Source organism: Mirounga angustirostris, unplaced genomic scaffold (assembly GCF_029215605.1).
Source record: "Mirounga angustirostris isolate CCGP_5_RB_7025 unplaced genomic scaffold, mMirAng1.0.hap1 SCAF_15, whole genome shotgun sequence".
In the NCBI taxonomy this organism is placed as follows: Eukaryota; Metazoa; Chordata; class Mammalia; order Carnivora; family Phocidae; genus Mirounga; species Mirounga angustirostris.
Window position 1 is genome coordinate 26551077 of NW_026991723.1, and position 14241 is coordinate 26565317.

Consider the following 14241-nt stretch of genomic DNA (forward strand, 5'->3'; position numbering starts at 1 on the left):
TCCTTCAGAGGAGCCTGTGGGGGCCTCCCTATGGCCCAGTTCCCTGCTGAGTCTCTAGGGCCCTCTGCTTCTGCCACCAGCATACATCCCCTGGCTCTGGGGCAGGGGAGGCCCATCTGCTAGGAGTGCCCATGGGTGGGACAGTGGAGAACCATCTCCAACCCAGCTGCTTCCACAGCTCCCCCTCCCTGGGCCAACCGACCTTTTCTATATGACAGATGTAACCCCACCTCACCTTTTCTATACAGTCCATTGGCTCAGAGAATTTTGTTCATTGTAATCCCATATGCACTGAAGACATGGGTATGACCACACTTCGTACCAGCAGCTGGAATATTCCACCTTTCTAATATTAAAAGGTTAAAATGGCCAAGATCATTCTGACAAAGTATCAGATTGTAGCAGATTTGAAAATCAAGGAAAATAGCATATGTGGCTGAGAGTCCTATGGAGTTGTGCAATTCTCAGAACATCTATATATTATAAATCACTCCACACAAATATGGACACCCAAACTGGCTGAGCTGTTTGGGCCTAACTGGGTGAGGCAAGTCCCAGACCTCCTGGCAATCCTAAAGGACAGCGCCAGGCTGCTTCATGGTCTCATCTGGTACGTTTTTCTCTCTTTCCCCCCAAAACTTCCACCAAACTATTACTCCACACTGAGTGTTAATCCTGTACAACTCATGAAACTTGAACACATTTGGAACGATTTGCCTTTTTTAAATGAGGAAAGTATGTTTTCTCATAACTCAGAAGGAGATTAAAATAAACTTTCCGTATGCGCTCGCAAACAAACAAAAAGCAGCACCTTGAAGCTGAGGCCAAACGTGCAGCTTGGAGCTCAAGCAACAGGAAAGGTGGTTCGAGTTGTTTATCAAAGGAGTCATGTTGCCAACCCATCCGAAACCTGCAAGATCGTCCCGTGGTAGCCGGGCAGCTGGCTTTTGGTTCTTTCCCCTCCTCTCCTTCTCTATATCCCACATTTGGATTAGTTTTCTATCGCTACAAATTTAGCAGATTAAAATGACTACAAGCGCAGCAGATTAAAACAGCACAAATAAATGTACTGCCTCAGTTTCTCTCGTCAGAAGTCTAGGCCTCGCTGGTTCTCTGTGGCACCTGGAACCCCACAGGATGGCAATCAAGGTGTCGTGGGGCCACGAGGATGAACCCACGTGTTGTTGGCAGAATCCCCCTCCGTGTAGGACTGAAGGCCCCCCTTCCTCCTGGCTTTGGGCCAGGGTCCTTCCCAGATCTAGTAGCACCCCCCCACCCCACCTGCAGTCTGGGGCTCCGGCCTCCCCTCCATCCCCAAAGCCGGCAACAGCACTTCAAATCTCTCTCTCTTTCTGCCTCAGTTCTCCAACTGAAATGTCCGCCTTCCTCTGCTGCTTTCCAGGGTTACATTGGGCCCACCAGGACAACCAGATAATGTCCCTATTTTAGGGTCGGCTGGTTGGTAACCTTAGTTACATCTGCAAAGCCCCCTGGGCAATACCTAGATCTGTGTTAGATTGGATAACCAGGGAAGGGGACTCTTGCAGGGCGTGAAGAGGCCACCCCAAAATGTGCCACCTTGGCATATTGATTATTTTGAATTAAAGTTACTTAAGAGGGACGCCTGGGTGGTTCAGTTGGTTTAGCATCTGCCTTCAGCTCAGGTCATGATCCTGGGGTCCTGGGATCGAGCCCCGCATTGGGCTCCCTGCTCAACTGGGAGCCTGCTTCTCGCTCTCGCTCTGTCTGCCGCTTCCCCTGCTTGTGCGCTCTCTCTCTGTCAAATAAATAAATAAAATCTTTGGAAAAAAGTTACTTCAGAAACAGCAGGGCAAGACGGACACTCCGACCCTCCTTGGTCCCCCTGAAAGCAGGAAATTCATCTCCCAGGTGAAGGTACCTTCCTGTCCTGGGAGGTGGAAAGCATCCGGAGACGGGGAATTGGAGGCGGCGAAGACCTGTTGCTTCTTCATTAATCTGCTACCCCGTGTTTTGTCAAAGCCTCACAGGTAAGTGGACAGAAGGTATAAAGGCAGGCTGCTCTGGTCACTTCTTCGAGAGGCCTGGTTCTCCGGGCTCCCACACTCTCGGGGTCGTCTGTCTTCCGTCAGGGTCACTACTAGACCAGCCAAAGAACCTCGAAGGGAAGAAGGGAAAAGACGTCGGTACAGAACACGTCTAGAATCCTGCCTACCACCCTCTCTTTCTCCTCCCATTTTCTAACTCGTTTTTCAGTTTGATTGTCTTCTTTGCGCAGATGGACATCCCAGCAGTCGGAATGCACGTTGTCCCTTCCGACTGGACGGGCCTTGGCGGGGCCGCGGGGCCGCCTCGGCGGGGAAGCACCGGGCTGGCAACCAGACGCCGGGGCTGGGGCGCGCCGGGGGCCGCAACGGGTGACCCGCACACGTCACCTTCATCCGCCCGGGGCCCGGTTTCCTCAGTGGTCAGATGGGGATGATGACACACCCCGTACGCAGTTGTTACAACGACGGCATGAGGTCCTATGTTTGGAAAGGCTTCCCGACTCCACAGCGCTTCGCGCACGTGCGCACACACACAGACGCACAAAACGTCAACCGAGTCCCACATCACCTCCTTCGTGGGGCCTTCCCGGCCGCTGGAGGGGAGCTCCTGGGAGGCGGCATTTCGCCGCCTGCACAAAATCGGGATCTGCTGCGGAGGGAGAGCGGAGCTGCCCCGCCAGCCGAGCGCTTGCTTCCCCGGCTGCATCTCCCCGTAATGAGCGCGCTGCGAAGCGCTTTCGGAGAAGACAAGCGCAGCCCTGCTGTCCCCGCGGGGAACAGAGTGCGGCTTCTCGGCCTCCGCCCCGGTGACTGCCCGGCGAGCCACCCGCTTAGCTTCCTTCTCACCATGCTCCATCAGTGCGCACGCGCCCGCACACACACACGCACACACACCTCAGCACCACACACACCTCAGCACCACACACCTCAGCACCACACACCTCAGCACCACACACACACACACACCACACACCTCAGCACCACACTCACACACACCAGCACCACACACACACCTCAGCACCACACACACACACACCAGCACCACACACACACCTCAGCACCACACACACACACACCTCAGCAATACACACACACCTCAGCACCACACACACCTCAGCACCACACACACACCTCAGCAATACACACACACCTCAGCACCACACACACACACACCACACACCTCAGCACCACACACACACACCACACACCTCAGCACCACACACACACACACATCTCAGCACCACACACACACCAGCACCACACACACCTCAGCACCACACACACACCTCAGCACCACACACACACACACCCCTCAGCAATACAAACACACACCTCAGCACCACACACACCTCAGCACCACACACACACCTCAGCACCACACACACACCTTAGCAATACACACACACACCTCAGCACCACACACACACACACCACACACACCTGAGCACCACACACACACACCTCAGCACCACACACACACCAGCACCACACACACCTCAGCACCACACACACACACACACCTCAGCACCACACAGACACACCTCAGCACCACACACACACCTCAGCAATACACACACACACCTCAGCACCACACACACACACATACCACACACACCTCAGCACCACACACACACACATACCACACACACCTCAGCACCACACACACACACACACCTCAGCACCACACAGACACACCTCAGCACCACACACACACCAGCACCACACACACCTCAGCACCACACACACACACACCTCAGAAATACACACACACCTCAGCACCACAAACACACACCACACACCTCAGCACCACACATACACACCACACACCTCAGCACCACACACACACACCAGCACCACACACACACCTCAGCACCACACACACACACCTCAGCAATACACACACACCTCAGCACCACACACACACACACCACACACACACACCACACACCTCAGCACCACACACACACACATCTCAGCACCACACACACACCAGCACCACACACACCTCAGCACCACACACACACCTCAGCACCACACACACACCTCAGCACCACACACACACACACACACCTCAGCAATACAAACACACACCTCAGCACCACACACACCTCAGCACCACACACACACCTCAGCACCACACACACACCTCAGCAATACACACACACCTCAGCACCACACACACACACCACACACACACACCACACACCTCAGCACCACACACACACATCTCAGCACCACACACACCAGCACCACACACACCTCAGCACCACACACACACCTCAGCACCACACTCACACACACCTCAGCAATACAAACACACACCTCAGCACCACACACACACCTCAGCACCACACACACACCTCAGCACCACACACACACACCTCAGCAATACACACACACCTCAGCACCACACACACCTCAGCACCACACACACACCTCAGCAATACACACACACCTCAGCACCACACACACACACACCACACACCTCAGCACCACACACACACACCACACACCTCAGCACCACACACACACACACATCTCAGCACCACACACACACCAGCACCACACACACCTCAGCACCACACACACACCTCAGCACCACACACACACACACCCCTCAGCAATACAAACACACACCTCAGCACCACACACACCTCAGCACCACACACACACCTCAGCACCACACACACACCTTAGCAATACACACACACACCTCAGCACCACACACACACACACCACACACACCTCAGCACCACACACACACACCTCAGCACCACACACACACCAGCACCACACACACCTCAGCACCACACACACACACACACCTCAGCACCACACAGACACACCTCAGCACCACACACACACCTCAGCAATACACACACACACCTCAGCACCACACACACACACATACCACACACACCTCAGCACCACACACACACACACACCTCAGCACCACACAGACACACCTCAGCACCACACACACCTCAGCACCACACACACACACACCTCAGAAATACACACACACCTCAGCACCACAAACACACACCACACACCTCAGCACCACACATACACACCACACACCTCAGCACCACACACACACCAGCACCACACACACACCTCAGCACCACACACACACACACCTCAGCAATACACACACACCTCAGCACCACACACACACACACCACACACACACACCACACACCTCAGCACCACACACACACACATCTCAGCACCACACACACACCAGCACCACACACACCTCAGCACCACACACACACCTCAGCACCACACACACACCTCAGCACCACACACACACACACACCTCAGCAATACAAACACACACCTCAGCACCACACACACCTCAGCACCACACACACACCTCAGCACCACACACACACCTCAGCAATACACACACACCTCAGCACCACACACACACACCACACACACACACCACACACCTCAGCACCACACACACACACATCTCAGCACCACACACACCAGCACCACACACACCTCAGCACCACACACACACCTCAGCACCACACACACACACACACACCTCAGCAATACAAACACACACCTCAGCACCACACACACACCTCAGCACCACACACACACCTCAGCACCACACACACACCTCAGCAATACACACACACCTCAGCACCACACACACACACACCACACACCTCAGCACCACACACACACACCAGCACCACACACACACCTCAGCACCACACACACACACACATCTCAGCACCACACACACACCAGCACCACACACACCTCAGCACCACACACACACACACCTCAGCACCACACAGACACACCTCAGCACCACACACACACACACACACCTCAGCAATACAAACACACACCTCAGCACCACACACACCTCAGCACCACACACACACCTCAGCACCACAAACACACACACACCACACACCTCAGCACCACACACACACACACACCACACACCTCAGCACCACACACACACACACCTCAGCACCATACACACACCAGCACCACACACACACCTCAGCACCACACACCTCAGCACCACACACACACCAGCACCACACACACACCTCAGCACCACACACCTCAGCACCACACACACACACACACACTCACACACCACACACCTCAGCACCACACACACACCAGCACCACACACACACCTCAGCACCACACACCTCAGCACCACACACACACACACACACACTCACACACACACACACCACACACCTCAGCACCACACACACACACACACCACACACCTCAGCACCACACACACACACCTCAGCACCACACACACCTCAGCACCACACACACACCTCAGCACCACACACACACACCTCAGCACCACACACACCTCAGCACCACACACACACCTCAGCAATACACACACACCTCAGCACCACACACACACACCACACACCTCAGCACCACACACACACACATCTCAGCACCACACACACACCAGCACCACACACACCTCAGCACCACACACACACCTCAGCACCACACACACACACCTCAGCACCACACACACACCAGCACCACACACACACCTCAGCACCACACACCTCAGCACCACACACACACACACACACTCACACACACACACACACCACACACATCTCTTAAAAGGAGATAAGCTAGAAACCTTCAGATGAGGAAAAAAATTTATAAAACTGGCACCATTTGTTCAAATAACATGGGTAATAAGGAAATTCCTTCTAAAGACAATAATTTTTCTCAGGAAAAATGGCCAAAGTCGCTGTACTCGGAGGCAAGCACCTGCATCACGGGCCCGATGGGTGGTCTCCAGGGCGAAGTGGCCGCGGTGTTTGTCTTTGGGTCTTTCGGGGCCGAGAGCCCCACCCGGAGCTGAGTCCCTGCCCTCCCCCCAGCCCACCCCCTGGCCAGAACCAGAGCTTCTCCTGCTCCACTCAAAATTCAGTCAACATCTACGCCCCAGAGCGGAGAACCCTGAAGGTACCCGAGAATCCGGGGGAGCCGGAGTTCCTCACTCTGGGCACAGGGTGGCATCACTGCAGGACAGGGGAGCCAGACTATGTGGGGGAGGCCTGGGGGGGTCCAGGAAGGGCAGGCACCCCCACTATGGGTCGCCCTTGGAAGGACCACCCAGGAGAGCCGCCCCTTGCTCAGCCCCAGGACGTGGGGGTGGTAGACCGGTGGCTTGGCGTGGTTTTCCCCCACCTTCCTTCTCCTCCGCACCTGCAGGGCATTCACACACTTTCCTGAAGCCTCAGCAGTACACAGAGCAGGCTCTCGCCGGTGCCCGATGAGCCCGCAGAGGGCACGGCAGGGGCTGACCAACTGGGGGACCAAGACCCCCAACGGTCCCCCTGGTGGGACAGAGAGGAGGCAGCCCACCTCCCAGATTTCCCTCCTAGATTTTCCTGGGCAATGGAGCCCGGCCCGAAACAAAAAGGCAGATGTAAGGGATGGACACGCTAACTCTTCCTCCTTCGTGTCTTCCCTCCCTCTCTCCCCCTTCCCTCCCCACCTCTCCCTTTTCTGTCTTCCCCTCATCCAAAAGGAGTGTGAGGCCTCGTCTGTCCTGCCTAGTCAACCCACAGATGTTAATCCAACATTTTCCTCCCAGTCCCACTAAGAGGGCTTCTAGATTTTGTGTCTGAGAGAGAGAGACCCAAGTTCAATGTGAGACTAGCAATAACAATAACAAGCCACAGTATTGCTTACAATACTTGACATTTGTTTCTTTAATTAATCCTCGCCTCAACCTCCAGTTCTGTGTCAGAGTCCAAAGCAAATCCCATGGGAAGACCAGCTTCAATGGGGTGGGGAAGCCACTGGCCTACAGTGGGAAGTGGAGGGGGCACGAATGTCTGCATAATGATCCCACTAGGTCCAGAGGGGGAGGAGCGGTCACTTTCCACCCCATTAGAACTACTGGTAGGAAGTGTCTATACGTGCCATGAATTTATCAAAGTGTCAAAGTTAACGTGATTGCTTCAAGTACTTTCCATTACACATGTAATAAAAACCAGAGAAACCTATCTGATACATGTTTTAACAGATAAAGTTGGGCCAAATCATCGAATCAAGAGCTGAGGAACATAGGATCTCTCAATATTTGACGTTATAGACGAAGAAGCTGAATTTCAAGGAGATGGGCTATTTGCTGAAGGTTTGACCAAGGTGCATTGAGTAGACCAGCTGGCTCCCCCCAGTTCAGTTCTGTCCACTTCCCAAAGCTCGCTCCCCTTAAGGATTTGCTCAGCAAATTCGTTCATCAGGAATTTGTTTGCAGCTCCAGGTGAGCAGGAGGATTATTTGTCAATTTCTGTAAGACCTGTTAGCCTTAGGGGAACTTCATTCTGTGCCAACATTGATCTAGCCTGGAATCCTTAGCTGAAGCCTCAAGATTCCTATTTTGCATGAGCTTATGAGATTCGAGAAGCAGGAGTAACTTTGGTGTGATTATCATTATCCACGTTCCCTCCGGGCTATAGCAGGGGCAACAGGCCTGGCTCAGAGGGAGGCTGGCGCTCATCTCCGAGGGCTTTTGAGAGGCTTGTTCCAAGGGGCAGCTTGTGGCCAGAGGGAGCTGGGAGTCAGAGACAAACTCATCCCCAAAGTAGGGAGTGAGAGGCAAACCTAAGAAACCCCATTGGATTGGTTGTTGGATCCAAAAGTGAAATCAGGGGATTATACCCTTCTGATCACTTTTTATCTTTCTAAAACTTAAAGCGACTCCTCTTACTTCCTTGCTCAAGATCCATCTGTAGCTTCCCACTGACCTACGGTATGGATTCCATAGCAGAGCTTCCAAGGCCCTCTGTGACCAGACCTCTGCCTCCCTCTTCCCAGCTGCCAACCAACCTCCACCCTCTCTCACCTTGTTCCCTCTGCCCAGAATGCCGACCCTGCTCACCAGCTCTCTATCTGCCCCCTGCTGCCAATTCCCATTTCCACGTTTCATAATCCCCACCATTCCTTGAGGTCCAGCTGGGACTCACATCATGACTCCTTTCCCAGAGGCCCACCTGGGGATGAGTCAGTCCCTTGTGACCCCTTGGCGTGGTGTCCCTTGTCCTGGCATCATGTTCTGCCTTACATCAATGCTGTTTATTGAAACCAGGCCTTTCTCCTCCACGAGACTCGAGCTCTCTGAGGGCAAGGACCACGTCTTACTGGCTTTTGTGTACCTTTCACCCCCTCTGCTGCCGTGCACATCAGTACCCGCAAGAAGTCTGACGAATGAATGAATGAATGAATGCTCTCAATTAAGAGCTGCCAAACACATAGGCCAATGTCACACGTGTCTCAAGTCCAAGGGCAGCTAGGACTTCCACTCCAAGAATAGAGCAAATTAAACCACTGAGGCAATAGGAGAGAAAAACTTGTTTTTTTGCTAGATCTACAAACAATAGCAAGTACCACTTGTAAACAAAAGACAGAAACATCAAACAGAAAGCTTTGAAAATGAAAAGTCAGTCCTGAGGTACTTTGTTACAATTCTGCAAAATAATCAAAATCTTAACCAGTATTTGGGCAATGACCTGACATTTTGTGCCTTTCAAAATACAAAATGTGCCAACATAACCGCGGACCAATGATCAGAAAACTGGAGTCACTAAGAACTCCATTACCAAATCCCATTTGCCCAGATTCCTCATTTCACATGAGCTATCATCTTGCTGTTCTCCTATGCCACCACTTAAGAGCCTCATTATTAGGCACCGAGCGTGCACATTTGGATAGGGTAGAGCATTTGCAATTATATTTTAAGGTGCTTCCCAAAGCTATAAAGTCAAAGCTATAAATGGCAAGATGGGCAATGTAATTGTCAACAGAATATGAAACAAGTCTGAAATTAGAGTCGGTTCTGCTCAGTTTAAAAGCATGTGCCAGCAGAAGGTACACATCAGAAAGGATTGGGGCGGGGGGTTCAAGAAGCAGTCAGAAAGCTGGGTGGCCTCAGGCAAGTCACTTAACCTTTCCTGGATGAATTTCTTCATCTAAACAAGAGTGGGACTGGATGACCTATGAGGGCCAAGATGGAAAAATTCTGAAATACTAAGTAGAGTAAATGAAATGGAGTCAAATGGGCCACCACCCACAGAGTTATGCTATTTTTTGAGCTGTTATTTTGTGCTGGGCTTTGTGCTTGACACCCTACAAATTTGGGCCTCTATAACCTCACAAGCTGTGACAGTAATATAGGGTGGATTAATTAAACAGACATTAAATCCTCTACCCACTGCAAACTAATTCCAAATTAGAAAAGCCGACCTATGGAAGGACATCTTGTCCCACAGTTTATTCACTTCAGATTCCACTTACACAATAATATGAGTGACTTCCCAAGCCCACACCAGGCTCTGAACCCCTCCCAGGGAGAACCGGATGAAGGGAAACACTCATTTATCCGGGGATATTGCAATCGGTTTCATCAATAAAGACAACAAACTAGGGACCTGGGCCTGATAAGAGATGCAAAGGCTGAATTAGGTACTAAGATCTCTGGAGTTCGGCCTTCTAGCAGTTCATTGACTAAAGTGTCCCCGATTTCCAAGAAGTCTAGGGACATTTTTGATACAACGTGAGGAGGCAATTTTAAGCAAGGTATAAAGACCATAGGGGGAAAAAAAAATACTATAGAATATCTCTTGCTTTCCTTCCCTCTCTCCATCATAAACACGTACTATTATCTTGCGGGAATTGAGCAGACTAAACTCCTGAGGTGCACCATTTTCCTTCAGCCAACAGGTTGTTACTACTACTTTGGGCCCCCAGAACATCACAAGCTGTGACAGTAATATTTGGTGAATTAATTAAATGGACATTAAATCTTTCACCGACTGCAAACTAATTGCAAATTAGAAAGGTTGACCTTTCCCATGAAAGGACATCCTCTCTCCCTTCGAACAAAGATAATTTGAAAGAATCCATGCTAATGAGATTCCAGGGTTCTCAAACTGGGACCACAAAGCAAACATACTGGGGAAGGCGGGAGAACATGTGGGTGGTGCTGGTCAGGGAGAGGTTAAAAATGAAAACGCGGCACCTGGGTGGCTCAGATGGTTAAGCGTCTGCCTTCGGCTCAGGTCATGCTCCCAGGGTCCTGGAATCGAGCCCCGCATCGGACTCCTGGCTCAGCGGGGAGCCTGCTTCTCCCTCTCCCTTTGCCTCTCTCCCTGCTCATGCTCTCTGTGTCTCTGTGTCTCAGATGAATAAATAAAATCTTAAAAAAAAAAAAAAATGAAAACAAGCATTCCAGAGACCTACAGTAGATTTTCGCCTCTGGGTGTTAATTCTGCCCTTGTCAGTTCCGAGGCAGGTGGCTCTGACATGTGCTGGGCACTATTTAATTATTACCATACGAAGAAAGTAAAGTCTTGTTATGTCTAGCTTTTACCTGTTGTCTTCCCGTGTGGACCTATAAAATGACACAATTTTTGAAACAACTTCTCACCTCGCTAAGCCTAGAGAGGCTGGTCCTGTACAAGCTGACATTAGTATATAACGCCAACACGTCCATTCTGGGGGCATGGGGCTGGCTCCCGCTCTGGGAGGTGCTGCCTTGTCACTGCCCGCTGGATCACCCACTGATTCTCCTCCCCGAGCCCTCCAAACCTTCCCACCCATGCGGGACTGCTGTTACTGAATAACTCAAGAAGACAATTTAGGTGATACCAACACTTCATGGAGCGGACAGTCTCTGTTTGGTGAACTGCAAAAAAAGGCAGAAGGCAGAAAGCTCTTATGGGATAAAGAATAAAGAACAAGGAAGGGGGGGGAAGAAAAACAGAAAATATCTGATCAGCAGGAGCCACATGTTAAACTTGTTTAGGGTGAGAAGGAACAGGGAAGTAAGTACAGAGCCCGGGGTTGGCTTGGGATTTGGGGACTGGCTGCCTGGACTTACCACGTTTCAACACTCCCTCCACCCCAGGATGCCCACAGAACGCATCTGCACAGTGATCAGGTACAGAGTCCACGGCTGGTCTCTGCACAGAGAGTCCCCCCCGCCCGCCCCAACACTACATGTTCAGTGCACCCCAGGCAGGTGCCTTCCAGGGAAAGGATGGGAAAGGACATGCTGGAAGGTATGGCACCTCGCCCAAGAGGGAATGAACACTCACAACCCAACCTCCAGATTTATACACAAGTAGCATGGGAGATATTTATTTTAGAACCATATATTTGCTATTGTTTTTCTCGGTCCCAATTAATAATTCTCTTCATTCCAATCACACCAACAGGACAGTTTTGCTTCTATTTTCTCCTAACAACAACAAAGGTTTGACAGCTATAATTGGGGGACTGGACCGTACACTGGCTGAACTACTATCTGAATTCCATTGTTCTTGGCTACAGGGATGCCTGAGATGGGGGAACCACACAGACAAGAGCTACTCCTGAGAAGTGAAATGGATGGTACTGAGGCCATCCTGCTACAGCTCCCGAGTCAGTGAGGCTCCTAAGCTTGGACTTATGTGCTCCACAGCACCTGTTCCTGGGGGTAATAAGCAAAATGGCAGGCCCACGTCCATAAGCCTTTCTTGAAACCTATCGGTTATGAAATGTGCACCTTGTTAGAAAGGTCACAGAGGCCGTTACTCAGTTTCCCAGCTACTAACAACTGCACTCACACCCTTAGAACTGTACAACTTTGAGGACGATTAAATAAGCTTGCTTAGCTTAATCAACAACAAGCGACTGCCTTCGGCTCAGGTCATGATCCTGGAGTCCTGGGATGGAGTCCCCCATCGGGCTCCCTGCTCAGCGGGGAGTCTGCTTCTCCCTCTGACCCTCGCCACTCTCATGTGATCTCTCTCTCTCTCTCTCAAATAAATAAAATCTTAAAAAAAAAAAGTCTCCATAAAAATTTTGCCAAAAAGGTGATCAGACACGAGTACAAATCCAAAGTCAGGGCATTTAGGTCATCTTACTCTTATTTTGTATTATAAAAAAGATTATGTTCCTCTAAATAAAATTGAATCTAGAAAACAGATCATTGTGGGCTTATTTCTAAAACTGATTTCTTGGCCCTGCCAATTAAAGTGATAATGAAGCTACAGAATAAACTCTCTTCCCAATAAAAATGGAAATTCTTTAAAGAAAGTGAAGCAAAATTTATTTTAGGTTAAGTCTATCAGACAAAATGTACTTTTCCCTTACCATCATGGCTATAAAAGCAGCCTTTCCAAGCCTTAAGAGAAATCAGAAAAGACGGAGAAAAAACCAAACCATTACCTATTTTGTTAAACATAAGATAAAAAAGACTCAAGGGTCTCTTTCCTTAAAAAAAAAAAAAAAGAAGAAGGCACACACAAAATGGTTAGACACAAAAACTGGATGCACCACCGTCTACCCAACCATCCATAAAAATAGTGATTTGGAAAATATGAGAGAAAATGTTTCCGTCAAGATCATTTTCACAAAGCCCCCAGGAGAGTGCTCAACACACAATACTGTCAGGTTTAGCTCTCCCACCCTCCGTAGGGACACTATGGTGTGTCCTGATAAACAGTTGCCTATGTTTTCAAAATCATCAAACTGTTTACCAAACTCACTCGCAGGAATGGCACCAGAGGGCCCAACGCCCGGGCGCGTGCCCTGGCTCTGCTACGTACCAGCTAGCCTGGGTGAGGCCTATGCCCTAAGCCTCATGCAGTCAGTGGAAATACTAACGATATCTGCTTATTAATAGTGTTTTTGTGATGCTCACATGAGATAACTTGTAGGAAAGTACTTCCTAAACTTTCAAGGGCTATTTACACGCTCTTTATATATGAATCCTGTGTGGATATAAGGCAGGGATTTGTAGTTCCAATCAGTGGGGGGATAGAAATAGCTTCGAGCCTGATAACTAAATAATACTGAAACCTCATCCCATTATATTTGCTCACTGGCCTAACTGATGTAACTCAACAAAGGGATCTCTGATCCCTCTCAGCTTCCTCTCTGGGTCCATCTTATAATGATGCACCATTACAGAGGCACTCCCTTTCAATGTTAATATTTCACATTTGTGTTCTCTACACAATCTACAACGGAGAGCTTTCAAGATGCTGAAAAGTCAGCTCTTGGGCTAATACTACCTCTGAACAAACCAATGATAAGTCTCATAATTGGAGGAAATGATTCCTAAGTTTACAGCAGGATGACGAAAATATGGCTCATTTCTGGCCCAGTAAACCTTTCTAGAGGAGGA

General features: G+C 50.4%; 1 protein-coding gene across 2 annotated transcripts in view; it reads right to left on the reverse strand.

Annotated features, from left to right (window-relative positions):
* Positions 1–14241, reverse strand: part of AGTPBP1 (ATP/GTP binding carboxypeptidase 1) — a 220094-nt gene that overhangs the window by 35137 nt on the left and 170716 nt on the right. Inside the window, exon 26 of one of the 2 annotated variants that reach the window (XR_010407822.1) lies at positions 1901–2137. Coding sequence is in view for 1 of the 2 variants with exons in the window: in XM_045882326.3 (XP_045738282.2) it covers positions 2047–2137 (91 nt within the window). In the remaining variant the exon portion in view is untranslated. Of the gene's footprint in view, positions 1–1319; positions 2138–14241 lie in introns of those variants that run through there. The other variant, XM_045882326.3, reaches the window with a different exon arrangement.